Genomic DNA, 27,584 nt, shown 5'->3' with positions numbered 1-27,584 from the left:
CGGCGGTATCGCCGCAGCGGCGAAGCCGCTCTGCGCTAAGCCCCGCCCCCTTTCTGGGACGCGATCATGCCGGATGTGTTAACTCTTCACATCCGGGATGATCGCTCTGTCCCATAGGGCCCTGTGATATGCCTGACGCAGCGTCCCCACAAGGTGTACGGACATGCTGCGATCTGAAAAGACGCGCAGCATGTCCGGAGTCGCAGGGCCGCCGCGTGCGGGTTTCCACGCATAGTGGAGACGGGATTTCATAAAATCCCCTCCACTATGCTGGAACATCTGGACGCTGCTTGTTTGACGCTGGAGCTCTGCGCAGCGTCAAACAAGCAGCGTTTCCTGACCGTGGAAACATACCCTAAGTATTACAGAGCTTTCACTTACAGTCAATAGGAGCCCACTCCAGCCAAGGCATTCTCTATGGCCCTGCAAGCAGAACTTCTCAGCTTGTCGTCTTCTATTAATAGGGAATCTGTTAGCAGGTTTGTGAAACACTGAATTTACAGATATGTCACTTATTAAAAGGGTGCAAACCGATAAACCTGCAGTCGCTCTGTGTGACTGCAGACTTATGAATCCCCCAGCACACGCACTATGCGCTGCGGGCATTTACTGGTTTCTGAGCTGGGACCAGAGCGTATGTATGTATAAGGCTGGGTTCACATAACATTCTGGCAGTCCGTTAGACAGACTGCGTTACACCGCGGCATAACGTGGTGTAACGCAGTCCGTTAACGCCACCATTATCCCCTATTTCTGGCGCATCGCTAGCGCACGCCCATAAATTGGCGTGCGCTAGCGATGTGCCGTCATTGAGTGACGGACCCTGGGTCGCAGACTGCAGCGTTTCCAGGTCCGTCACTGCTAGCGCGAGCGAATTTCAGCACTTGCGTTAACGCAGCCCGTTTAACGCATGTGTTGAACGGGCTGCTTTAACGCAGTGTGAACCCAGCCTTAGGCCGGTGTCCCACTTGTAACGGCAATGTGAGAAACTCGCACGAGTCTCTCTCCTCAATACCCAGCACTGCCGCCGGCACTCAGGACCAGAGCGTGTGGCTGCATGTATTTCTATGCAGCTGAACGCTCCGGTCCCATGTGCCGGTGGCAGTGCTGGGTACTGATGCAAGAGAATCGAGCGAGTCTCTCGCACTGCAGTTGCAAGTGGGACACCGGCCTTATACATACTCTCTCTTCCATACACTTTACCAAGGGTATGGAACCGCGGCCGTGCCCACTGACCAAGAGTATATACGACTCATACATACCCTCCAGTATGTATGAATCCGGGGGTTTCGTAAGTCTGCAGTCACACAAAGTTACTGCAGACTTATCGATTTGGAGCAGACAACCCTTTTAACCCCTTAACCCCCGAGCTTTTTTCGGTTTTGCGTTTTCGTTCGCTCGCCTCCTTCCCAGAGCCATAACTTTTTTATTTTTCTGTCAATATGGCCATGTGAGGGCTTATTTTTTGCAGGACAAGTTGTACTTTTTAACGACATCATTGGTGTTACCATGTCGTGTACTAGAAAATGGGAAAAAAATTCCAAATGCGGTGAAATTGCAAAAATAAAGTGCAATCTCACTTGTTTTTTGTTTGGCTTTTTTGCTAGGTTCACTAAATGCTAAAACTGACCTGCCATTATGATTCTCCATGTCATTACGAGTTCATAGACACCAAACATGTCTAGATTATTTTTTATCTAAGTGGTAAAAAAAATTCCAAACTTTGCTAAAAAAAAAAATTGTGCAATTTTCCGATACCCTTAGTGTCTCCATTTTTCATGATCTGGGGTCAGGCGAGGGCTTATTTTTTGTGCGCCAAGCTGACGTTTTTAATGATACCATTTTGGTGTAGATACGATCTTTTGATCGCCCGATATTGTATTTTAATGTAATGTCGTGGCGACCAAAAACGTAATTCTGGCGTTTTGAATTTTTTTCTCGCTGAGTCGCTTGGCGATCAGGTTTATCATTTTTTTTATTGATAGATCGGGTGATTCTGAAAGCGGCGATACCAAATATGTGTATGTTTGATTTTATGTTGTTTTATTTTCAATGGGGCGAAAGGGGGGTGATTTAAACTTTTATATATTTTTTTATTTTTTTCATATTTTTAAAAACCTTTTTTTTACTTTTGCCATGCTTCAATAGTCTCCATGTGACGCTAGAAGCTGCCATAGCACGAGCGGCTCTGCTATATAGAAGCAATGCTCAGATCGCTCCTATGTAGCTTAATTACAGGCTTGCTATGCGCGCCGACCACAGGGTTGCGCTCACAGCAATCTGGCATCACAACCATAGAGGTCTTCAGTAGACCTCTGGTTGTTATGTCAACACACCGATGACCCCTGATCACGTGACGGGGGTCAGCGGTGCGCGCATTTCCAGCCCGATGGCCGGAAGCGCTTATTAAATGCCGCTGTCAAGAGTTTGACAGCGGCATTTAACTAGTTAAAAGGTGCAGGTGGATCGCGATTCCGCCTGCACCTATTGCGGGCACATGTCAGCTGTTCAAAACAGCTGACATGTCCCGGCTTTGATGCGGGCTCACCGCAGAGGTCCGGTACCGTCTGGTCTGATGGGTGTCGCAGGTCCAAGTCTGGCGCCTCCCATCTTCTTACGATGCCGCCCTACTGTTGCTTCATTGCTCCCCGGCATCGCACTCCTGCATAGGCGTACTTATCTGCCCTGTTGAGGGCAGAGCAAAGTACTGCAGTGTGCAGGTGCTGGGAAAGGTCAGAGAGGCCCGGCGCCTGTGCATTGCAGTACTTTACTCTGCCCTCAACAGGGCAGATAAGTACGCCTATGCAGGAGTGCGATGCCAGGGAGCAATGAAGCAAGCAGGAGAGCGGCATTGCAAGAAGATGGGAGGCATCAGACCAGGACCTGCCACACCCATCGGACCGGATCGCTCCACAGGTAAGTCCGGGTGGCCCATTTCTATGGATTCACCTAAATAAAATGGGAATGGTTAGTTATATCAACTTCCTGTTTGTGGCACATTAGTGTATGGGAGGGGGAAAACTTTTCAAGATGGGTGGTGACCATGGTGGCCATTTTGGATCCAACTTTATTTTTTCCAATTCGAAGAGGGTCATGTGACACATCAAACTTATTGAGAATTTTCACAAGAAAAACAATGGTGTTCTTGGTTTTAATGAATTTTCTTTCATGAGTTATTTACAAGTTTATGACCACTTATAAGGCCATGTGCACACGTTCAGGATTTTTAGCGTTTTTTTCGCGTTTTTTCGCTATAAAAACGTGATAAAAACGCGAAAAAAACGCTTACATATGCCTCCTATTATTTACAGTGTATTCCGCATTTTTTGTGCAAATGTTGCGATTTTTTCCGCGAAAAAATCGCATAGCGGAAAAAAAAGCAACATGTTCATTAAAAATGCGGAATTGCGGGGATTCCGCACACCTAGGGGTCCATTGATCTGCTTACTTCCCGCACGGGGCTGTGCACACCATGCGGGAAGTAAGCAGATTATGTGCGGTTGGTACCCAGGGTGGAGGAGAGGAAACTCTCCTCCACGCACTGGGCACCATACAAGTGGTCAAAAAATAAGAAATAAAATAAAAAACAGTCCTATACTCACCCTCGATGTCCAGCGCAGTGTTCCCGCCTCTGTGCTGCACGCTGGCTGGTTCCTGTAGCTGGTGTGCGGAGAAGGACCTTGCCGAATGACGTCACTGTCCTGTGATTGGTCGAGACCGCTCACGTGACCGTGACGTCATGGAAGGCCCTGCGCGCACACATCAGCTATAGGAATGGACGCCGGTGAGGAGATCTGATGTCTGCGGGTGAGTATAAGCATTTTTTTTATTTTTTTTATTATTTTTAAACGTTCTATCTTTTACTATAGATGCTGCAAAAGCAGCATCTATAGTAACAAGTTGGTCACACTTGTCAAACAGTATGTTTGACAAGTGTGACCAACCTGTCAGTCAGTTTTCCAAGCGATGCTACAGATCGCTTGGAAAACTTTAGCATTCTGCAAGCTAATTACGCTTGCAGAATGTTAAAAAAACGCAAAAAAAACGGAAAAAAAACGCAAAAAAAAAAATGCGGATTTCTTGCAGAAAATTTCCGGTTTTCTTCAGGAAATTTCTGCAAGAAATCCTGAACGTGTGCACATACCCTAAAATGTGTTCAAAGTGCTGCCCATTGTGTTGGATTGTTAATACAACCCTCTTCTCCCATTCTTGACATGCTGATAGCAACACCACAGAAGAAATGCTAGCACAGGCTTCCAGTATCCATTGTTGGAGATGCTGCACATCTCGTATCTTCACAGCATAGACAATTGTCTTCAGGAGTACAAAGATAGTGGGGCCATTCTTCATGAATGGAAACCTCAATGCCACTGGATATCGGAAATTGCTACATGATGATGTGTTGCCCTCTTTATGCACTGAAGATGGCACGTTCCCGGAGTTTTTCCAGCAAGATGGTGCACCACCACATTATGGATGTCAGGTCTGAGCATTCCTCCATGAACAATTTCCTGGAAAGTGCATTGGTCGTCGTGGGCCAGTTGAATGGCCACCAACGTCTCCCAATCTGACCCCCTTAGACTTTTATCTTTGGGGTCATCTGATTGTCTATTCTGTGAAGATAGGAGATGTGCAGCATCTATAGGGGTGCTGATATCTTTGTGCAGCCCTGCTGTTTTAGTCTTTTTTGTCTTTGATTGTCCCCCGTGTATCTCACGTATTTTTGATATATGATATTGTTTACTGTATAGTATATTTAATAAAGTTTGATCTTTTTGATATATATATCTATTTTCTTATTTCTGATGAGCTATATAGTCTACTACATACAAGTACACGATTAGTATTAAGTATATCGTGATTTTTGACAATATTACTATAGGTTTAAATACATGGACATCCATTGATGTTTTAGAAGCCACAACTTTATCTGGGAGAAACACTTATAGGTTTCAAACATTAGTAAAAAGATCTTAGACCTGATGCTACTGATGTATTTACTTTGAGAAATCATCTCAGAATGGCTCTATGATCCTTTCTGAAAGTTGAACAATCTTTACCCACCCAGCTTGATTGACAGCTATTCAGTGTCCCTTCTGCTGCTTAAGGCCGGGGTCACAGTTGCGAGTTCAATGCAAGAAACTCGCATCAAGTCCCAGCACTGCCGATCAGTCTTTATTATAACATAAAATAAGTAACCTTGCAATTTTCACATGGTCCACGGGGCTATGCAAGAAGCATATTTCCTGTTCTTTCAGGAAGAGTTTTCGGCAGGCTCATTATCTTCACAGGCAGGATAACATTGACAGGTAAGGGTACTTTCACACTAGCGTTTTTTGCAATACGTCGCAATGCGTTGTTTTGGCGAAAAAACGCATCCTGCAAAAGTGCTTGCAGGATGCGTTTTTTCACCATTGACTATCATTAGCGACGCATTTGCGACGCATTGCCACACGTCACAACCATCGTGCGACGGTTGCGCCGTGTTGTGGCGGACCGTCGGCTGCAAAAAACGTTCCATGTAACGTTTTTTGCCGCCGATGGACCGCCATTTCCGACCGTGTATGCGCGGCCGGAACTCCGCCTCCACCTCCCCGCACCTCACAATGGGGCAGCGGATGCGTGGAAAAACAGCATCCGCTGCTCCCGTTGTGCGGCGCATTCACTGCTAGCGTCGGTACGTCGGCCCGACGCTCTGCGACGGGCCAAGTACGACGCTAGTGTGAAAGAATTCTAATACCTCTATACCCAGCTGATAACACAGGACCCACCATTCACAGTAGGGTGTGAATCAGCCTAAGGCCGGCCTCACACTAGCGAGTTTTACGGACGTATGAGCGCATAAACTACGTCCGTAAAATAGACATTACACACGGCCCAATGATTCTCTATGGCCCAGCTCCTATCTGCCGTATATTACGCATCCGTAATATACGGTCTTGTACGGCCGTAGAAAATCGCAGCATGCTGCGTTTGTCACCGTATTGCGCAAAAAAAATCGCCAATGAAAGTCTATGGGGGCGAGAAAAATACGGATTCCACACGGACCAGCAGTGTGACTTGCGAGAAATACGCAGCGGTGTTAGTGAAAAGCCGGTAATTCAATTGCCGGCTTTTCATTTCTCCTTCACAAACCCGACATGATATGAGACATGGTTTACATACAGTAAACCATCTCATATCCCTTTTTTTTTTGCATATTCCACACTACTAATGTTAGTAGTGTGTATGTGCAAAATTTTGGCTCTGCAGCTGGTAAAATAAAGGGTTAAATGGCGGAAAAAAATTGGCGTGGGCTCCCGCGCAATTTTCTCCGCCAGAGTGGTAAAGCCAGTGACTGAGGGCAGATATTAGTAGCCTAGAGAGGGTCCATGGTTATTGGCCCCCCTGGCTACAAACATCTGCCCCCAGCCACCCCAGAAAAGGCACATCTGGAAGATGCGCCTATTCTGGCACTTGGCCACTCTCTTCCCACTCCCGTGTAGCGGTGGGATATGGGGTAATGAAGGGTTAATGTCACCTTGCTATTGTAAGGTGACATTAAGCCAGATTAATAATGGAGAGGCGTCAATTATGACACCTATCCATTATTAATCCAATTGTATGAAAGGGTTAAAAAAACACACACACATTATTAAAAAGTATTTTAATGAAATAAACACACAGGTTGTTTTAATATTTTATTGCTCTCTCAATCCACCTGAAGACCCTCGCTCTGAAAAATAATAAACCAACAATATACATACCTTCAGATGATCTGTCACGTCCCACAAAGTAAATCCATCTGAAGGGGTTAAATCATTTTACAGCCAGGAGCTGTGCTAAAGCACTCGCTCGTGCCTGTAAACCCCGGGTACTGAAAGGAAAGCAGGATGATCTGTACTTACCTTGAGTTGCGGTGATGCGCCCTCTGCTGGATGTCCTCATGAACTGGAGCCTTGGAAAAGTTCCCACGCTCGAGTTCATATGAGGACATCCAGCAGAGGGCGCCTCACCGCAACTCAAGGTAAGTACAGATCAAACTGCTTTCCTTTCAGTACCCGGGGTTTACAGGCAGGAGCAAGTGCTTTAGCACAGCTCCTGGCTGTAAAATGATTTAACCCCTTCAGATGGATTTACTTCGTGGGACGTGACAGATCATCTGAAGGTATGTATATTGTTGGTTTATTATTTTTCAGAGCGAGGGTCTTCAGGTGGATTGAGAGAGCAATAAAATATTAAAATAATATAAAATAATATTAAAATACTTTTTAATAATGTGTGTTTTTTTAACCCTTTCATACAATTGGATTAATAATGGATAGGTGTCATAATTGACGCCTCTCCATTATTAATCTGGCTTAATGTCACCTTACAATAGCAAGGTGACATTAACCCTTCATTACCCCATATCCCACCGCTACACGGGAGTGGGAAGAGAGTGGCCAAGTGCCAGAATAGGCGCATCTTCCAGATGTGCCTTTTCTGGGGTGGCTGGGGGCAGATGTTTGTAGCCAGGGGGGGCCAATAACCATGGACCCTCTCTAGGCCCACGCCAATTTTTTCCGCCATTTAACCCTTTATTTTACCAGCTACAGCGCCCAAATTTTGCACATACACACTACTAACATTAGTAGTGTGGAATATGCAAAAAAAAAGGGGATATGAGATGGTTTACTGCATGTAAACCATGTCTCATATCATGTCGGGTTTGGGAAGGAGAATTGAAAAGCCGGCAATTGAATTACCGGCTTTTCACATATAACGCGCTGAATTAAATATAAATACAGAATAAATATATATGTGTCTCAATGACACACATACATATATATATATATATATATATATATATATATATATATATATATATATACTGTATATATGTTTTAAAGAACATTTAGGCACATAAATCCATTAGATGTCGGTTTTGCAAGCCTGCGAGAAAATATCGCAGTACGGATGCCATACGGATTACATACGGAGGATGCCATGCGCAAAATACGCTGACACACCCTGCCTACGGATGACATACGGATCACTATTTTGGGGACTGTTCTGCGTATTACGGCCGTAAAAAACGGACCGTATTTTGATACGCTGAGTGTGAGGCCGGCCTCATGAGGCTGATATCACACATGTGGATTTCCTGAAACAAGTATGGAGGCAGAATGGCTCCAGTGGCCACTGTGAAAATTACAAGATTTCTCATTTTTATTCTCAATACAAAATGTCTGAAGGGCATGGAAGGCTGGGAATTCAGGCTGAGAAGGGTGCTTAGGTCTTTGATAAAAGGACTCAATGACTGACTACATGGAAACCCTTCACACCTCCACCAGACCCACTCCAGATCACTAAGCCATAACTCGTCTCCCACAACACCTCCAAAAAAAACCAACAAATTTTAACACCTGGGCTTCTTTTTGGGAGGCATCACCCCATCTTCACCATGCACAAGTCTCCTTGTGTAACTTAAATTATGCACTCTTAACTTATTCATTTAGAAACTTTCCAGATAAAGGGATGCAAGTTTGCAAATATATTTATTCTGGTTATCCATTAAAGGTATCACTAATAGAATACTTTCGGTTTTCTTTGGGGCATAAAAATATTTACTGTACATCCAATGAAAAATGTGACTTGAAATTGAAATTTTTCTTTTAAAAAAACTAGTGACGCATTCCCTTTAGTAATACGCTCAGAGTTTAATAGAGGTTTATTAATTAGGATTAAGCTAACTATAACTAGGCATTGTATATAGAAATGTATACATGGATGTATTGTTTCCATCCCAGATGCTGCAGCCATGCACACGCACTCACACTGAACTCTAATGACCCCTACATTAGCAAGTTTGTGTACTTTTAGTGATCTTTAGTATGAACCCTGTTGAAGGCAACACAAGACATCTGCTAGAGATCTACAGGTCCAGTCCTTAGGGATGGAAGTTCTCATCTGACAGCTGACTTCCCTAAGCCGTGGTTGGTGTGTCTATATAGGGGTCCACAGGATAGGGGTCCAGTGCCGGCAACGTCTGCGCCATATGTGAGCACAGCAGGTAAAGGTGAACATGAATGTACAAGTGCATGTATGAGTGAGTATGCAGACACATAACTACAAGAATCACAACTGTAAAACTATCACAGTCATCATCTAAAGTAAAATAATAAATATTTTGTAAATATATTTCATCACTTATTTACTGGATCTGAACTGTATACTTATATTTATCCTCCAGAGCTAAATTCACAATTCACCAAAATCAGTAAATGTATTTCGACAGAACTTCATCCGATGCGGTGTATCCTGCTGGCATTGTACGGTAATCTGACAAATTAACTATTTCACTGGTAGTTTGGCTGATCTGCACACTAGCTAGATGACTGTTTACAGTAACAACCACGAGAATTATGATTACAGCTCTTAAGTATAAGGCCCCATTCAGACGTTCAGGTTTGAACTAGTTGTAACTGCACGTGGTAACATGCTGCATCCAATGCACCCAAATAGGATGAGGAAGTAGCAGCGTTTAGGATGCAGCGTATTTTTCCTACGTTCTAATCCTGCAGGTGAATCCGCATGTGTTCGCTGAACCGGGTGGATTTATCGCATCCAATACGTTTCTATTGGGGAAATTTCTGTTGCACAGACTAACGTCTCCGCTGGAGATAACGGACATGCTGTGGATTGTAAACTAGCACCGTGGGTGAGTTTACGCAGCGTCAGATAGAAGCACAGTGGGCACGGGATTTCTATAAATTCCATCCATGTGCTTGTATCGTAAAACGCAACGTTGTTGACACAGCGCATTTGGATGAGCTACATCCAAAACGATGCTATCCCGGATCGTAGACACAAGCCCTCATACCTCCGACACATACATTGGAAAACACTGTGCAGATATTTGTTTACGGAGCAAAATATAAAAAACTCATTTGAGAGTAGAAGGAATGCCGATTATTGTTCTGAAAAAGCCACAGATCAGTCCAATTGAATGACAAACCCCATGCAGATCCACTGACACATTAAATCAGACTGCTGCTGCGGATCCTCTTGCCACAGGCAAATCCTGAACACGTGAACATGTCCTAACACAGGCAGTAACTCAGGATCAGCACAACATAAGGAAAGCAAAGTTTTACAGAGTTTCTTAACTTTCTATGTACATCATATAGATAGAAAAAAAAATAAAATACGGATTAAAGATGGACACAGAACTAATCAATCGGTCAGTGGGCCAGGATTCCTGTTTGGGCCCATTTGCATGACATTCTGTGTTTGGCTATGGAGCCCCATTGCTACTTGTTGGGACCCTATTAACAAAGATAAGAATAATTAGACCCAAGGATTGATGCCAGGCGGCTTATTAAACCTATGGGCATCTTCACAGTAACTTGTGCCCCATGCCACTGCTGCCCACTGGTAAACCTCGCAGTACCCTGACGCGCAAGTACCAGCCTGCTGCTCGCAGTACCCTGACGGTCAGTACCAGCCTGCAGCTCGCAGTACCCTGACAGGCAATACCAGCCTGCAGACTCGCAGTACCCTGACGCGCAAGTACCAGCCTGCAGCTCGCAGTACCCTGACAGGCAATACCAGCCTGCAGACTCGCAGTACCCTGACGGGCAGTACCAGCCTGCAGCTCGCAGTACCTGATGGGCAGTACCAGTACACTGATGGGCAATACCAGCCTACAGCTCACAGTACCCTGACGGGCAGGACCAGTACACGGATGGGCAATACCAGCCTGCAGCTCGCAGTACCTGATGGTCAGTACCAGCCTGCAGCTTGCAGTACCTGACGGTCAGTACCAGCCTGCAGCACACAGTACCCTGACGGGCAGTACCAGTACACTGACGGGCAATACCAGCCTACAGCTCACAGTACCCTGACGGGCAGTACCAGTACACTGACGGGCAATACCAGCCTACAGCTCACAGTACCTGAATATCTTGACGATGAGGCAGGCGATGAGGAAGGTGCTGAAGCCGCACACGAAGATGAAGACGCTCTTGATGGTGGGCATGTACTGCCCTATGTTGCTGAAGCGGGTCACCCTGGCAGTGTCGTTGCCCTGTGTGTCCGGAGTGGGCAGGCTGCTATTACTGGACATGAGGGAGAGGGATTCCTCCTGCTCCCGCCTGTACACGGCGCTGCCCAGGGCGGCACACAGCAGCAGGCACACAGCGCAGCTCTGCAGGACGCCCCTCATCTTCTGCCCCCTCTAGTACCACAGCGCGGGGGAACGAGCACTGGAAGCTGTGCCACCTCAGCCGGTGCCCGTGTGTCCGCCCCTCTCTGTGCCCGCCAGTCCCGGCTGCACGATCCTGCTCTCGGCTGGAGCTCCGCACACACTGCAGGAAATGGGAGCGGGAACCCGGAAGGGTTATTACACCACGTTGCAGCGAACCATTAGATGAGGGAATACAGGGGAGGGCAGAGGAAAGCGGGCACAGACAGGACTCTCATCACAGCCCTCCCTGCCATCACTGATAGCCATAGGGGCACAGACAGGACTCTCATCACAGCCCTCCCGGCAGCTATCACTGATAGCCATAGTGGGCACAGACAGGACCCTCATCACAGCCCTCCCTGCCATCACTGATAGCCATAGGGGCACAGACAGGACCCTCATCACAGCCCTCCCTGCCATCACTGATAGCCATAGGGGCACAGACAGGACTCTCATCACAGCCCTCCCGGCAGCTATCACTGATAGCCATAGTGGGCACAGACAGGACCCTCATTACAGCCCTCCCTGCCATCACTGATAGCCATAGTGGGCACAGACAGGACTCTCATCACAGCCCTCCCGGCAGCTATCACTGATAGCCATAGTGGGCACAGACAGGACCCTCATTACAGCCCTCCCTGCCATCACTGATAGCCATAGTGGGCACAGACAGGACCCTCATTACAGCCCTCCCTGCCATCACTGATAGCCATAGTGGGCACAGACAGGACTCTCATCACAGCCCTCCCTGCTATTACTGATAGCCATAGTGGGCACAGACAGGACTCTCATCACAGCCCTCCCTGCCATCACTGATAGCCATAGTGGGCACAGACAGGACCCTCATCACAGCCCTCCCTGCCATCACTGATAGCCATAGTGGGCACAGACGACCCTCATCACAGCCCTCCCTGCCATCACTGATAGCCATAGTGGGCACAAACAGGACTCTCATCACAGCCCTCCCTGCCATCACTGATAGCCATAGTGGGCACAGACAGGACCCTCATTACAGCCCTCCCTGCTATCACTGATAGCCATAGTGGGCACAGACAGGACTCTCATCACAGCCCTCCCTGCCATCACTGATAGCCATAGTGGGCACAGACAGGACCCTCATTACAGCCCTCCCTGCTATCACTGATAGCCATAGTGGGCACAGACAGGACTCTCATCACAGCCCTCCCTGCTATCACTGATAGCCATAGTGGGCACAGACAGGACTCTCATCACAGCCCTCCCTGCCATCACTGATAGCCATAGTGGGCACAGACAGGACCCTCATTACAGCCCTCCCTGCTATCACTGATAGCCATAGTGGGCACAGACAGGACCCCCATCACAGTCCTCCCTGCTATCACTGATAGCCATAGTGGGCACAGACAGGACCCTCATTACAGCCCTCCCTGCTATCACTGATAGCCATAGTGGGCACAGACAGGACCCCCATCACAGCCCTCCCTGCCATCACTGATAGCCATAGGGGCACAGACAGGACCCTCATCACAGCCCTCCCTGCTATCACTGATAGCCATAGTGGGCACAGACAGGACCCTCATCACAGCCCTCCCTGCCATCACTGATAGCCATAGTGGGCACAGACGACCCTCATCACAGCCCTCCCTGCCATCACTGATAGCCATAGGGGCACAGAGAGGACCCTCATCACAGCCCTCCCTGCTATCACTGATAGCCATAGTGGGCACAGACAGGACCCTCATCACAGCCCTCCCTGCCATCACTGATAGCCATAGTGGGCTCAGACAGGACCCTCATTACAGCCCTCCCTGCCATCACTGATAGCCATAGGGGCACACACAGGACCCTCATCACAGCCCTCCCAGCTATCACTGATAGCCATAGAGGGCACAGACAGGACCCTCATCACAGTCCTCCCTGCTATCACTGATAGCCATAGTGGGCACAGACAGGACTCTCATCACAGCGCTCCCTGCCATCACTGATAGCCATAGGGGCACAGACAGGACCCTCATCACAGCCCTCCCTGCCATCACTGATAGCCATAGTGGGCACAGACAGGACCCTCATTACAGCCCTCCCTGCCATCACTGATAGCCATAGTGGGCACAGACAGGACTCTCATCACAGCCCTCCCGGCAGCTATCACTGATAGCCATAGTGGGCACAGACAGGACCCTCATTACAGCCCTCCCTGCCATCACTGATAGCCATAGTGGGCACAGACAGGACCCTCATTACAGCCCTCCCTGCCATCACTGATAGCCATAGTGGGCACAGACAGGACTCTCATCACAGCCCTCCCTGCTATTACTGATAGCCATAGTGGGCACAGACAGGACTCTCATCACAGCCCTCCCTGCCATCACTGATAGCCATAGTGGGCACAGACAGGACCCTCATCACAGCCCTCCCTGCCATCACTGATAGCCATAGTGGGCACAGACGACCCTCATCACAGCCCTCCCTGCCATCACTGATAGCCATAGTGGGCACAAACAGGACTCTCATCACAGCCCTCCCTGCCATCACTGATAGCCATAGTGGGCACAGACAGGACCCTCATTACAGCCCTCCCTGCTATCACTGATAGCCATAGTGGGCACAGACAGGACTCTCATCACAGCCCTCCCTGCCATCACTGATAGCCATAGTGGGCACAGACAGGACCCTCATTACAGCCCTCCCTGCTATCACTGATAGCCATAGTGGGCACAGACAGGACTCTCATCACAGCCCTCCCTGCTATCACTGATAGCCATAGTGGGCACAGACAGGACTCTCATCACAGCCCTCCCTGCCATCACTGATAGCCATAGTGGGCACAGACAGGACCCTCATTACAGCCCTCCCTGCTATCACTGATAGCCATAGTGGGCACAGACAGGACCCCCATCACAGTCCTCCCTGCTATCACTGATAGCCATAGTGGGCACAGACAGGACCCTCATTACAGCCCTCCCTGCTATCACTGATAGCCATAGTGGGCACAGACAGGACCCCCATCACAGCCCTCCCTGCCATCACTGATAGCCATAGGGGCACAGACAGGACCCTCATCACAGCCCTCCCTGCTATCACTGATAGCCATAGTGGGCACAGACAGGACCCTCATCACAGCCCTCCCTGCCATCACTGATAGCCATAGTGGGCACAGACGACCCTCATCACAGCCCTCCCTGCCATCACTGATAGCCATAGGGGCACAGAGAGGACCCTCATCACAGCCCTCCCTGCTATCACTGATAGCCATAGTGGGCACAGACAGGACCCTCATCACAGCCCTCCCTGCCATCACTGATAGCCATAGTGGGCACAGACAGGACCCTCATTACAGCCCTCCCTGCCATCACTGATAGCCATAGGGGCACACACAGGACCCTCATCACAGCCCTCCCAGCTATCACTGATAGCCATAGAGGGCACAGACAGGACCCTCATCACAGTCCTCCCTGCTATCACTGATAGCCATAGTGGGCACAGACAGGACTCTCATCACAGCGCTCCCTGCCATCACTGATAGCCATAGGGGCACAGACAGGACCCTCATCACAGCCCTCCCTGCCATCACTGATAGCCATAGGGGCACAGACAGGACCCTCATCACAGCCCTCCCTGCTATCACTAACAGCCACAGGGGCACAGACAGGACCCTCATCACAGTCCTCCCTGCCATCACTGATAGCCATAGTGGGCACAGACAGGACTCTCATCACAGTCCTCCCTGCTATCACTGATAGCCATAGTGGGCACAGACAGGACTCTCATCACAGTCCTCCCTGCCATCACTGACAGCCATAGTGGGCACAGACAGGACCCCCATCACAGCCCTCCCTGCCATCGCTGACCACCATAGTGAGCACAGAGAGGACCCTCATCACAGTCCTCCCTGCTATCACTGATAGCCATAGTGGACACAGACGACCCTCATCACAGCCCTCCCTGCCATCACTGATAGCCATAGTGGGCACAGACAGGACCCCATCACAGTCCTCCCTGCCATCACTGACAGCCATTGTGGGCACAGACAGGACCCCCATCACAGTCCTCCCTGCCATCACTGACAGCCATAGTGGGCACACACAGGACCCTCATCACAGCCCTCCCTGCTATCACTGACAGCCATAGTGGGCACAGACAGGACCCTCATCACAGCCCTCACTGCTATCACTGATATCCATAGTGGGCACAGACAGGACCCTTAGCACAGTCCTCCCTGCCATCACTGATAGCCATAGTGGGCACAGACAGGACCCTCATCACAGCCCTCTCTGCCATCACTGATAGCCATATTGGGCACAGACAGGACCCTCATCACAGCCCCCCCTGCTATCACTGATAGCCATAGTGGGCACAGACAGGACCCTCATCACAGCCCTCCCTGCTATCACTGATAGTCATAGTGGGCACAGACAGGACCCTCATCACAGCCCTCCCTGCTATCACTGATAGCCACAGTGGGCACAGACAGGACCCTCATCACAGCCCTCCCTGCCATCACTGATAGCCATAGGGGCACAGACAGGACCCTCATCACAGCCCCCCCTGCTATCACTGATAGCCATAGTGGGCACAGACAGGACCCTCATCACAGCCCCCCCGCCATCACTGATAGCCATAGTGGGCACAGACAGGACCCTCATCACAGCCCCCCCTGCTATCACTGATAGCCACAGTGGGCACAGACAGGACACTCATCACAGCGCTCCCTGCTATCACTGACAGCCATAGCGGGCACAGACAGGACCCTCATCACAGTCCTCTCTGCCATCACTGATAGCCATAGTTCTGCTATTATTACAGCTGCCATAGTAATATTCTCTAGTAATATCATTACTGTCTATATTCAGTGGCCAAGTACCATGTCACCAAGACAGTGGCAATATTATGTCATAATTATATTTAATGTTTCTTATTATTATTGAGCCATCGTTACTTTTTTCTGTTTCATAGTACAATAGCTTCTTCTCTCCTCACAGACATTATATAATACTTTCTGTTCTTTAATATTAGTCATTATAATAACTGGTTGCTGTTATTTGTACTTTTTTATGATATCACACACTTCTGGAGTCTTTATTCTTAAACAAATGAGCATACGCATTTTTATGTAAAAACCTGCTGGACAATGCTGATAAGATGACCGGAAGTCTTTTGGACCATTTTGCTATTGTTTGTGCTGAAAAAAAACACTAGCAGTTCCTTCATTATTCAGTGGAGTGGGAAAAACCGACTGTAAAAAAGACATCATAAAACCCATGGGAAATCCCTCCTAAACACTGCTGGCAGCATGTCTGTGATCTTATCGCCATCACAAAATACACGGTGATGTGAAAAGCCCCATATGCTGTAGGTGCAAGTTGTATTTGTGAAAATCATCACTAGAACTCGTACACTAAAAACTGCCACTGGCACTTGTTCACACGTTGCGTATGTGCTTCGTTTTTTTTTTCCCACATGTTTTTCATGGGTAAAAAATGCTGCAGTTTACTGTACCAGCAAATTGAATGAGAGTTCTTCAAATCTCATGCACATGTATTTTATTTTTTTGTGTTCTAAAAAATATGAAAATTGACAATAAATAAAACATATTCATAAACTATAAAAATTTAGTAATGATACAAAAGTAGATTCAGAATTAGCCAGGTACGTGCTTACAATTGGTCAATCATATACGTTATCCCCTTGAGAATAACAAACTGCAAAAAAAATATTGCAGTATATGCCAAATGGTTTTGATTTGGGCACCTGTATAGCCAGTTGATTTGTGGTGTTCCTCCTTGGCTCTAATTGCAAAAGAATATTTTTTGTTTTGCTGTGGCACACCTATGCAATAAAATACTTATTCTAAAATATAACGGCCCTTTGGAGATTAACAGTCACTTGTGTGAATGGAGCTCCATAGATAATTTGATGTAAATAAAAGGAGATATTTTCAAAGTGAATTCTAAACATACAGTGGGCACGGAAAGTATTCAGACCCCTTCAAATTTTTCACTCTTTGTTTTATTGCAGCCATTTGGTAAATTCAAAAACGTTATTTTTTTCTCATTAGTGTACACTCTGCACCCCATCTTGACTGAAAAAACCGAAATGCAGTAATTTTTGGAAATTTATTAAAAAAGAAAAACTGAAATATCACATGGTCATAAGTATTTAGACCCTTTGCTCGGTATTGAGTAGAAGCACCCTTTTGAGCTAGTACAGCCATGAGACTTCTTGGGAATGATGCAACAAGTTATTTACACCTGGATTTGGGGATCCTCTGCCATTCTTCCTTGCAGATCCTCTCCAGTTCCGTCAGGTTGGATGGTGAACGTTGGTAGAAAGCCATTTTCAGGTCTCTCCAGAGATGCTCAATTGGGTTTAGGTCAGGGCTCTGGCTGGGCCAGTCAAGAATGGTCACAGAGTTGTTCTGAAGCCACTCCTTTGTTATTTTAACTGTGTGTTTAGGGTCATTGTCGTGTTGGAAGGCGAACCTTCGGCCAAGTCTGAGGTCCAGAGCACTCTGGAAGAGGTTTTCATCCAGGATATCTCTATACTTGGCCGTTTTCATGTTTCCTTCAATAACAGCCCATAGCATGATGCTGCCACCACCATGTTTCACTGTTGGGATTGTATTGAGTAGGTTATGAGTAGAGCCTGGTTTTCTCCACACATACCGCTTAGAATTAGCAACAAAAAAGTCTATCTTTGTCTTGCCGGACCAGAGAATCTTATTTCCCATAGTCTGGGATTCCTTCATATGTTTTTAAGCAAACTCTATGCGAGCTTTCATATGTCTTGCACTGAGGAGAGGCTTCTGTCGGGCCACTCTGCCATAAAGGCCCGACTGGTGGAGGGCTGCAGTGATAGTTGACTTTGTGGAACTTTCTCCCATCTCCCTACTGCATCTCTAGAGCTCAGCCACAGTGATCTGGGGGTTCTTCTTTACCTCTCTCACCAAGGCTCTTCTACCACAATTGCTCAGTTTGGATAGACAACCAGGTCTAGGACGACTTCTGATGGTCCCAAACTTGTTCCATTTAAGGACTATGGAGGCCATTGTGATCCTAGGAACCTTGAGTACTGCAGAAATTATGTTGTAACCTTGGCCAGATCTGTGCCTTGCCACAATTCTGTCTCTGAGCTCCTTTGTCAGTTCTTTTGACCTCATGATTCTCATTTGGTCTGACGTGAACTGTGAGCTATGAGGTCTTATATAGACAGGTGTGTGCCTTTCCAAATCAAGTCCTATCAGTTTAATTAAACACAGCTGGCCTCCAATGAAGGAGTAGAACTATCTCAAGGAGGATCACAAAGGAAACGACAGCTTGTGACTTAAATATGAGTGTCTGAGCAAAGGGTCTGAATACTTATGACCATGTGATATTTCAGTTTTTCTTTTTTATTAAATTTGCAAAAATTTCTATGTTTCTGCTTTTCAGTCAAGATGGGGTGCAAAGTGTAAAAAAATGTAGGCTCAGACGCAGTGAACACTGAGCTGTGTACAATGTTTGCAGTTGCTCAAAGGTGTCATTGTCCAGTACTCGGACAACGCCAATGTTAATCCCCAGTAAAATAATAACACTTAGGCTGGAGTCACACTAGAGTTTAAAAATTCGGTCTGATGTTGATCCAGAAAAGTGGGACAAGTGGCATGCAAATGGCATGTGATTTTCATGTTAGTACAATGCACTTTTTCTCACCTAGCATCCATATGATATCTGAATGACATGCGTATGTGATCCATTTGCAATGCAATATTAACATTTACATAGAGTAATTATCTGTCATTTAAAGTTAGTTTTCAAAGTAAATATTCTTCAATACATAGATAGAAATATATGAGTGACATATATACTTAGTACAGTGCGTATGTAGGTTACTGTACATGTATTTAAATAATAAGTCAATGAAATAAAGAAAAAAATTCAATGGGGTCCTCCAAAATTTTGTTATCCAGCAGAGGGAAAGAGGACAACTGGGGCTGAATTTTATAGCTTAGGAAGGGGGTAATAAACATGGACCTTCCCAGGCTATTAATATCAGTTCACAGCTGTATACTTAGCCTTTACTGATTATTAAAGTGGGGGACCCCCCCCCAAAAAATGATGTAGGGTCACATATAATTAGTAACCAGCAAAGGCTAGGCAGACAGCTGTGGGCCGATATCAACCCCGAAGCCTGTTTTCACCTAAGTGACAGGGCCAATTTTTACAATTCTGACCACTGTCACTTTATGAGGTCATAACTCTGAAACGCTTCAACGGATCCTGGTAATTCTGACATTGTTTTCTCGCGACATATTGTACTTCATGATAGTGGTAAAACTTCTTCGATATGACTTGCATTTATTTGTGAAAAAAACAAAAATTTGTCGAAAATTATGAAAATTTAGCAATTTTAAAACTTTTAGTTTTTATGCCCTTAAATTAGAGAGTTATATCACATAATATAGTTAATAAACAACATTTCCCACATGTCCGCTTTACATCAGCACAATTTTGGAAACATAATTTTTTTTTGTTAGGGAGTTATAAGGGTTAAAAGTTGACCAGCGATTGCTCATTTTTGCAACAAAATTTGCAAAACCATTTTTTTTACGGACCACCTCACACTTGAAGTGACTTTGAGGGGTCTATATGACAGAAAATGCCCAAAAGTGACAACATTCTAAAAACTGCACCCCTCAAGTTACTCAAAACCACATTCAAAAAGTTTATTAACCCCTCAGGTGCTTCACAGGAATTTTTGGAATGTTTAAAAAAAATTGAACATTTAACTTTTTTTCACAAAATTATTACTTCAGATCCAATTTGTTTTATTTTACCAAGGGTAACAGGAGAAATTGGACCACAAAAGTCGTTGTACAATTTGTCCTGAGTACGCCGATACCCCACATGTTGGGGTAAACCATTGATTGGGCACATGGCAGAGCTCGGAAGGGAAGGAGCGCCATTTGACTTTTCAATGCAAGATTTGCTGGAATTGAGATCGGAACCCATGTCGCGATTGGAGAGCCCCTGACATGCCTAAACAGTGGAAACCCCCACAAGTGACACCATTTTGGAAAGTAGACCCTCTAAGGAACTAATCTAGATGTGTGGTGAGCACTTTGAACCTCCAAGTGCTTCACAGAAGTTTATAATGTAGAGCCGTAAAAAAAAATTCATATTAATTTTCACAAAAAATTATATTTTTGCCCCAAATTTTTTATTTTCCCAAGGGTAACAGGATAAATTGGGCCCAAAAAGTTGTTGTGCAATTTGTCCTGAGTACGCTGATACTTCATATATGGGGATATACCACTGTTTGAGCGCATGGCAGAGCTCGGAAGGGAAGGAGCGCCGTTTGACTTTTCAATGCAAAATTGGCTGGAATTGAGATCGGAACCCATGTCGCGTTTGGAGAGCCCCTGACGTGCCTAGACAGTGGAAACCCCCCACAATGGACCCCATTTTGGAAAGAAGACCCTCTAAGGAACTTATCTAGATGTGTGATGAGCACTTTTAACCCCCAATTGTTTCACTAAAGTTTAGAATGTAGCGCTGTGAAAATTAAAAAATCATTTTTTCTTTCCAAAAAATGATGTTTCAGCCCGCAATTTTTTTTTCCCCAAGGGTAACAGGAGAAATTGGACCACAAAAGTTATTGTCCAATTTGTCCTGAGTACGCTGATATCCCATACATGGGGGGGAACCACTGTTTGGGTGCACGGCAGAGCTCGGAAGGGAAGGAGCACCGTTTGAAATGCAGACTTAGATGGATTGGTCTGCAGGTGTCATGTTGCATTTGCAGAGCCCCTGATGTACCTAAACAGTAGAAACCCCCCACAGGTGACCCCATATTGGAAACTAGACCCCCCAAGGAACTTATCTAGATGTGTTGTGAGAACTTTGAACCAACAAGTGTTTCACTACAGTTTATAACGCAGAGCCGTGAAAATAAAAAATATTTTTTTTCCACGAAAATGATATTTTAGCCCCCACATTTTTATTTTCCCAAAGGAAACAGGAGAAATTGGACCACAAAAGTTGTTGTCCAATTTGTCCTGAGTACGCTGATACCCCATATGTTGGAGGGAACCACTGTTTGGGCACACAGGAGAACACGGAAGGGAAGGAGCACTGTTTTAGTTTTTCAAAGCAGAATTGGCTGGAATTGAGATCGGACGCCATGTCGCGTTTGGAGAGCCCCTGATGTGCCTAAACAGTGGAAACCCCCCAATTCTAACTGAAACCCTAACCCCAACCATAACTCCAGCCCTAACCCTAGCCCTAACCCCAACCCTAACCCTAGCCCTAACTCTAGCCCTAACCCTAGCCCTAACCCTAATGGGAAAATGGAAATAAATACATTTTTTAAAATTTTATTATTTTTCCCTAACTAAGGGGGTGATGAAGGGGGGTTTGATTTACTTTTATAGCATTTTTTTGGCGGATTTTTATGGTTGGCAGCCATCACACACTAAAAGACGCTTTTTATTGCAAAAAATAGTTTTTGCATCACCACATTTTGAGAGCTATAATTTATCCATATTTTGGCCCACAGAGTCATGTGAGAACTTGTTTTTTGCGGGACGAGTTGACGTTTTTATTGGTACCATTTTTGGGCACATGACATTTTTTGATCGCTTTTTATTCCGATTTTTGGGAGGCGGAATGAACAAAAACCAGCAATTCCTGAAATTCTTTTAGGGGAGGCGTTTATACCATTCCACGTGTGGTAAAATTGATAAAGCAGCTTTATTCTTCAGGTCAGTACGATTACAGCGATACCTCATTTATGTAATTTTTTTATGTTTTGGCGCTTTTACACAATAAAACTATTTTATATAAAAAAATAATTGTTTTTGCATCGCTTTATTCTGAGAGCTATAACTTTTTTATTTTTCTGCTGATGATGTTGTATGGCGTTTTTTTTTTTGCGGGATAAGATGATGTTTTCAGCAATACCATGGTTATTTATATCCGTCTTTTTGATCGCGTGTTATTCCACTTTTTGTTCGCCTGTATGATAATAAAGCGTTTTTTGCCTTGTTTTTATTTTATTTTTTTGCGGTGTTCACTGAAGGGGTTAACTAGTGGGATAGTTTTATAGAGCGGGTCGTTACGGATATGGCGATACCAAATATGTGTACTTTTATTGTTTTTTTTATTTACATAAATAAATGGATTTACTAGGAAATGTTTTTTTTTCTTTATTTGGGGATTTTTTATTTTATTTTTTATACATTCTATTTTTTTTTTTTTTTTTTACTTTCTACCATTGTCCCAGCGATCTGACAGGCAAGATCAGGAGGCTTTCCGGCGCCTGCTCTCAGCAACTCTCAGCAGGCGCCGGCTAGCCAGGTCATTTCATGACCTGGAAGGAGTCCTGTGGCCATCTTGGATCTGGGGACTCCTTCCGGATCACCGGAGCAACGCGATCTCATCGCATTGCTCCGGTGGGAGAGCGCAGGGAGCCCCCGTCCCTGCGCGATCCCCCTCTATGCTGCTGTCACTACTGACAGCGGCATCAGAGGGGTTAAATGCCCGCGATCGGCGCTAGATCCGATCGTGGGCATTGCTGCAGGGTGTCAGCTGTCATATACAGCTGACACCCGCACCCGATCACCGCGGCGCTCAGTGCGAGACCGCGGTGATCGGTGCGCCGTACTAGTACTGCGGCTGGCACAAATGCAGTGCCGCCGGCAGCGCAGTACTAGTACGGCGCATGTCGCAAAGGGGTTAATAGAATAGGAAGGGGCCATGGAAATTGGCCCCCTCCCAGGTTAAAAACATCAGCTATCAGCCACCACTGAAAAGATGCGGTAGTTCTGGTGCTTAGACTTTGCTCTTCCCACTTGCCCCAATACATTGGCAAGTGGGGTAATAGCGTTGGGGTTGATGTCAGCTTTATATTGGCAGCTGACATCAAGCCCAGGGGTTAGTAATGGAGAGGCGTCTATATGGCGCCCATATTACTAACCCCACTGTCATATTATGAATAAAAAACACCCCGAATAAAATCTTTTATTGGAAATAAAGAAATTAACACATTTTTTTAATTAAAAATAAAAAAGCAAATATATACTCACCTTGACGCCTAACCCACTGAATACCATGTCCCGAAGAAAGTAATTAAAATAATAAACAACTATATCCCTCACTTGTCCAGCATGAAGATAATCCTCTGGTGCCCATGTCCCCTGTAAAAGACTAAGCAAAATAAACAACCATATTCCTCACCTCTCCGACGAGAGTATATACCAGTTGTCCCTTGATGAGTCTAGCTCTGTTACATCTGTTAGCCAGGCTGAACGTTGGCATCATGCGAGCAGTCAGCCTGGCAGCCAGCAGAGACACTGAACTGCAGCCGTCAGAGTGCAGCATCATTGTCTCGCAGTGACATGAATAAGATGAGCTGAGTTCTTAGCCAATGAACTCCGTTCACCTCACTGACATCACTGCTAGGGCATGAGAAAGTTCTCATGCTAGCGGTGACATCATTCTCATGACACAGCGAGGCACTGATGCTGCACTATGACAAGCAGCTCAGTGACTGCTGGCTGCAAGGTTGGGCGCTCGCATCATGCCAACGTTCAGCCTGGTTAATACATGTAGCAAAGTTTAGACTCGTAATTGGACAAATGGATTATTTTCTTGTCAGAGGGGTGAGGAATATAAAAGTTCGGCCTTCTGAACATCATTTTTGACCACTTCACCCTTTTCATCCTGTAAAAATCTTTTGGCATCTTTGACTTTTCTTTTTCTTTTGACATACCTCCAAAATCCTTATCTTTCTACTTTTGATCTCCCTTGAAAGCCTAACTTCATTACTGGCCTTAGCTCTTCTAACACTTGCCCTGCATTCCCTGCAAACAGCATTATATTCTTCTTTAGATATGCCCTCCTCTTTCCATTTAATATATATTTATTTTTCCTTTTTCCTTTCCTTTTTAACAAGTGATTAAGTTCTGTGTTCATCCACCCTGGTCTCTTTCAATGCATCCAATTCTTAGTTCGTCTTGGGATTTTTACTGATTGTACAGTGAGAATTTAATTTAGCAAAGTCTCTCATCCTTCTTGGTCGTTCCTGTCCTTTAGAATAGGCAGCCATTTAAAATCTGAGTCCTCACTGGTCTTCTTCCTCTTGTAATCCAAAATTTGAGGATAGTGTAAGGAGGTGGACTGGGCTGCTGCTACCTGTACCGAGCCAGGTCCAGAACTGTTGAGACTGCCTCCCATGTTGCCTGGCGGAAGAGATGAGGGACCGGGCCAACCTCATGACTCGGGTAGGAGAAGCCAGGTAAAAGCAAAAACGCACACGGCGGATGGCAGTTTGGTGCAAACTAGCAGCGTGCAGCAGGATGAGCACTGTGCTCCGTCCCCTGAGTGCCGGCGTTGCGATCAGTTGTGCCTGCCGGCTCCCGCTGTCGTTAGCGGGACCGTTGGAGAGAGAGGCTCCGTGTGCTCCGTGACCGAGACTATTGCGCACGTGTGGAAGGGAGAAAGACGGATGCTGGAAAAGCACCCACGGCCTGCCTCGTCAGTTGCTGTACTTCAGTCCACGATTGTGCCTGGAAGAACTGCGGCCCTCTTTACTTTGGCCACACAAGTTTGTGGACTGGGGGCTCAGTGAAAGGTACTGGAGACCGACCACTGCTGCCAGAAGATGGATCGTCGTTTAAAGGACTCCATCTGTAGACAATTCCCCGGTCGTTGCCGGCACTACAACCCCTGTGACCTCAGCTGAGGAGGATCCTAAAGAACATGATAAATTTGGACAATTGGACTGCTGCTATTCTGCATCCTTTACCCTCTGTTTTGTTTCCTGCATCAACTCTTTAACTCTTAATCTCCCTGCGAGGAGCTTATACTCTGTTAAATTAAATTGTTAAACTTGTTAACCCTTGTTCTGTCTCCTGTCCATCACTGCATCTTGCAACCTGTTTACAGTAGCATGATCACTGCCGCCTAAATTCCCAGTCACCTTTACTTCCTCAACTATTTCCTTCCTGTTGGTAAGATTTAGATTCAAGATTGTAGATCCTCTTGTTCTCTCTTCTTCCTTTTGATGAAAGATGAAGTTGTCAGCCAGAGAAGATAGGAATTCTCTGGACCCATTACTTTTGCCTGAAAGTGGTTCCCAGCAAATATCTGGATAGTTAAAATATCCCATGATCACTATGTCATAGTTTTTTGAGAACATCCGATATAAAAAGAGTTCATCCATATATTCTGTCTCTCCAGGTGGCCTATAGTAAACACCTACAATAGTGTCCTTTCTGTTCTTCTCTCCTTGGATTCTTACCCAAACAGTTTCTTCAGACCTACCATTCTCTGAAGCTAGGGTCTCTGTGGAGAGATACGTTATCCTAACGTACAATGCAAAACCTCCTCCCTTCTTGTTAATCCGGTTTCTAATAAATAAGTTGTAGCCTTCAAAGTTTGTATTCCAATTAGGTGTATCATCCCACCAAGTTTCAGTGATGCTTATGACATCGTACCTCTCTTCCCGTGTTAGCAGCTCCAGTTCTTCTTGTTTGTTTCCCATGCGCTGTATAGACACATTTCAGTTTGTAGTCAGTTTCTCTTGCTCATCTATTTTCACTCAGAGTTGTTGTTTTTGTTCTTTATTTAAACTTCTAATAGCAGGGTTCTCAAAAGAATTCATTAGCTGCATATTTTTTCCTGGCCGTATATCTCCCATCCCATATTGCTCTAGTTTAAAGCTCTCTGGATGAGTGTAACAAGGTGTTTACGAAATATGTGTTTTCCTGTTTTCGTAAGATGCAACCCATCTCTAGCAAGTAGTGCATCATACAGGTAATTCACTCCATGGACAAGAAACCCAAAACATTGCTCAGGTCACCATCATTGTAGCCAGTTGCTCACCCGTAGCATCCTTTCAATCTCCTTGGTCCATGTCCATCCAATGGGTGGATGGATGAGAAGACAACCGGCGCTTCCAGTTCCTTCACTTCCCGGCCTAGGTCTTCAAAGTCTCTGCATATAGTTTCCAGGTCCCTTTTTGCTGTGTCATTTGTTCCTACATGAATTAGTGGATGTGGATAGCGGTTAGTGATGAGCGAATATACTCGTTTCTCGAGCATGCTCGGGGGGCCTCCGAGTATTTTTTAGTGCAACCAGGCAACCCCCACATGTACTTATGCTGGCTAACAGATGTAAATCATTCAGCTGCGGCAATAAAAACTAAATCTCCGAGCACTAAAAAATACTCAGAGGACTCCCGAGCGTGCTCGAGAAATCTCGAGTAACGAGTATATTCGCTCATCACTAACAGTGGTCTGTAGCACTGAAGAGTCTTGATACCCTATCAGACCAATCTGTGATTTGGGTACCTGGAAGATAGCACACTTCTCGTGAGATAATGTCCAGTCGACAGATAGCGGCGTCTTTTCCTCTCAGTAGGGAATCCTCCATGACCACCACTCTCCTTTTCTTCTTCTCCACAGCGCTTCCTTTTCTCCCTTCAAGAGACTTCTGATTTCTTACTGGGGTGTTCTTTGTGGGCAAAAGCACTTTTTTGATTTACATCTTCATATTTGTCCTGCGTGAAAACCTGGCAGCGGTTCTCCAGCGGTATGGGTGCTGGCTGCTTCCTCATCCTCCTGTTTCTTTGGGTCATAAGCTTCCATTTCTCTTCTGCAGGTACCTTGAAAGTTGCTTGTCTTCGAACATTCTGAACAGTTATTTCTTCTGTCATTAGCTTCCGCAGGAACACTGAAAAGTTCTTCTTTTGCAACATTCTGAATAGATTATTCTGCTCAGTCAAGGGAATCCTCGTTTTCTTTGATGAACTTCAGTGTAGCTATTCTCCCCTGAAGACTTTGCACTTTTACCTCTAACAGTCACAAGCATGCATTTCTGGCAAGTAATGTTTGTCTTTTCCTCTGGCAAGTCTGTAAACATATAGCACACATTGCAGAATATCATATGGGTAATCTCCTTCTCCATGGTGAACAAAATGAGTTTCTGTGGAATTGCCGTAAATATTTGGTTTGACGATTTCCTCCAAGCAGCTCAATAGAGCTACACCCAAAGATTCTCAGACTCGCGGCTACTCTTTACTCTTCACAGAATGCACAAGGAATATGCATATTATCTCCCTCGAGCTTCAATTCCTGGTTCTTAATTAAAATAGTGCCAGAGTCTTTATTTCAAATAAAGGACTTTATTCAGGGTGCTTTTTATTTAAAATATGACTATGGGGTTAGTAATGGGTCCATCTTATAGACGCGCCTCATTACAAACCCCTATGCTTGATTGCTTGATCTCATCTTATGAATGCACCTTTTCTGTGGCAGCTGAGAGCTGATGTTTTTAGTCTGGAAGGGGGCCAATATCCATGGCCCTTTCCTAACCTATTAATATCAACCCTCAACTGTCTGCCTAGCCTTTGCTGGTTA

The 27,584-nt window shown here is 45.7% G+C and overlaps 1 protein-coding gene across 1 annotated transcript in view; it reads right to left on the bottom strand.

Moving 5' to 3' along the window:
* The window catches only part of FAM174B (family with sequence similarity 174 member B), a 102,091-nt gene extending 90,709 nt beyond the window's left edge, over window positions 1-11,382 (bottom strand). The window contains exon 1 of the mRNA XM_077263425.1: window positions 10,920-11,382. Within this exon, the coding sequence (XP_077119540.1) occupies window positions 10,920-11,188 (269 nt within the window). The 5' untranslated portion in view covers window positions 11,189-11,382. The remainder of the gene's footprint in view (window positions 1-10,919) is intronic.
* Window positions 11,383-27,584: the final 16,202 nt, after the last annotated feature.

This window comes from Ranitomeya variabilis, chromosome 5 (genome assembly GCF_051348905.1).
Source record: "Ranitomeya variabilis isolate aRanVar5 chromosome 5, aRanVar5.hap1, whole genome shotgun sequence".
Taxonomy (NCBI): domain Eukaryota; kingdom Metazoa; phylum Chordata; class Amphibia; order Anura; family Dendrobatidae; genus Ranitomeya; species Ranitomeya variabilis.
This window is presented reverse-complemented; position numbering and strand designations above follow the sequence as displayed.